This window comes from Anoplophora glabripennis, unplaced genomic scaffold (genome assembly GCF_000390285.2).
Source record: "Anoplophora glabripennis isolate ALB-LARVAE unplaced genomic scaffold, Agla_2.0 scaffold1232, whole genome shotgun sequence".
NCBI lineage: Eukaryota > Metazoa > Arthropoda > Insecta > Coleoptera > Cerambycidae > Anoplophora > Anoplophora glabripennis.
In genome coordinates, this window is record NW_019417320.1 from 23,902 (window position 1) to 26,010 (window position 2,109).

The 2,109-nt window shown below is 35.3% G+C and overlaps 1 protein-coding gene across 1 annotated transcript; it reads left to right on the forward strand.

The window, feature by feature from the left end:
- Positions 1–1,352: 1,352 nt before the first annotated feature.
- On the forward strand, positions 1,353–1,712 carry LOC111692265 (cytochrome P450 4C1-like; the record flags this gene model as incomplete). The annotated part of the gene is made up of 1 exon (XM_023456175.1): positions 1,353–1,712. A coding segment is annotated over one exon (360 nt), but the record flags the coding sequence as incomplete, so codon positions are not given.
- Between the last annotated feature and the right edge of the window lie 397 nt (positions 1,713–2,109).

Consider the following 2,109-nt stretch of genomic DNA (forward strand, 5'->3'; position numbering starts at 1 on the left):
TAAATGCATATTTAAGCTGAAAAAAAATATTTTCAAATCATTATTTAACCCCCTTTTCAGGCTGTTACTGACCGGCTGACGTCAGCCGGCTACGATATGAACAAAGCGACCTAGATGCAATGTTGCCATATTTATATATTTTCGCACATATAAAGACAATAAATAAACGGTTTGCTCACGTCAGCCAATAATAATTTAAAATGCTATAAATTATTTTTTTATAATTATGCAATCAACATATTAAATAGTTATTGTTGCCCAGCAAGAACCTCCAGTAGGTCTGAGCATGACTTGCCAAAAATCATATTTTAAACATCATAGTGATAATTTTTTTATTTGCTGTAAGCCTTCTACTAAAAATTGAAAGTAATGCGGCCCATTCAGATGTACAGGTAGAAAATGCGGGCCAATTAAACGATCGCCATACACTCCTGTCCATACATTGACACCCAACCTCCTCTGAAAGCTAAACCGACGAGTAGTGTGCGGGTTTTCATCTGACCAAATGTGACTATTATGGCTGCAAAGAAATTAGCTCTGTTTCACTTTAAATAAAATTTAATATTGAAGTTACAAAACCCCAAGAGTTCAAATAATTTAAATTTCATTTCATAACCATTTCAATTTCATTACAGAAATAATGACATAAAAAACCAACACTCACTAGATAAATTATAAAGAGAGGGTGAAATGTATGTAGTATTTAAATATTGACTGTAAGTAATAGAAGATAAAAAACAATCGGACGGAGACAAATAAACAACTCGGTACGTGTTTCCGACCTAGGCTAACCTGTGTCTAGGTCAATAACCTTCTTTCTATCTGACCCACTTTTGATTTGCACGTGTACTATAGTCTAGGAGCCAGATAGGGTGCCGTGGTCAACCAGAGTGCCACGGCTGCAAACAACTTATTCGTAGTATTTTGAGCTCCTGAATCCAAAAAACTTGGTCGCAAAGCCTGAAAGTGGTCAGTTTAATTGTTATCAACAAATTAAATGTTTAAATGGCCGTAAAAAGTTTATTTTTGTAGCTAGTATTGATATTTACCTTACATGTTGATTTTTTGGATAGCACATGAAAATACATAAGAAACCAACTTGATCAAGATCAGAACAAATTTTTTCGAATTTTTTTGCGCTCACTACCCTGATTTGCCACGATTTTTCCCTATTTTTTGCCAATTACTCAAAATTTTGTGTGACGGTGGAATTGTTGCCATCTTCTAAAATTTAATATACTTAACCAATAACCTAAATGTATTGAAACTGACGGTAGCCTTAATAACTGCACATTGAAAGAAACCAACCGCTTGCAAATGACCACAATCTAATTGACTGTTTACCTCCTTAGGAAGAAATAGTGGAAGAACTAAACGACATCCTCGGTGACTCTGACAAAGCACCCACGTACAACGAACTCATGGAGATGAAATTTTTGGAAAGGTGCATTAAAGAATGCTTGAGATTGTACCCAAGCGTGCCATTCATCGGCAGGGTAGCCGGAGAAGACATCAAAACGTCCAACGGCTATACTATACCCAAAGGTTGTGAAGTCAATATATACATTTATGAGTTACACCGATCTACCCAGTACTGGGAGGACCCAGAAAAGTTCGATCCCGACAGGTTTCTGCCCGAAAATGTCGCAGCCAGACATCCCTTTGCTTACCTGCCATTCAGCGCTGGATCCAGGAATTGCATAGGTCTATAATTTTTACAGTTCATTCTATATACAGGGTGGTCCTTAAGTAATTGTACATAGAAGTATGATAGATTTGTGACTTTAAAATATTACGATTTGAGCCAACTTGCCTTAATAAAATATTGATAATAAGAAAGATACAGGGTGTTAAAAGTGAAATTTCAAAATTTATTTTTCGCAATAACTTGAACATTTTTGGACATTTATACAAAAAAAATTTAACTGGTGGTTCTTTGGTATGAGAAATCATAATATGGTATCTAATTTAATGTATCTTTTAGAGGGCGCCACATAAGCCACCTGTGTGACATAAATGTAGGTACCCTAAACTTTTTTGCCCATCAAGTTAGCTCTCTTTTGAAATTTCACTTTTAACACCCTGTATCTTTCTTATTATCAATATTTT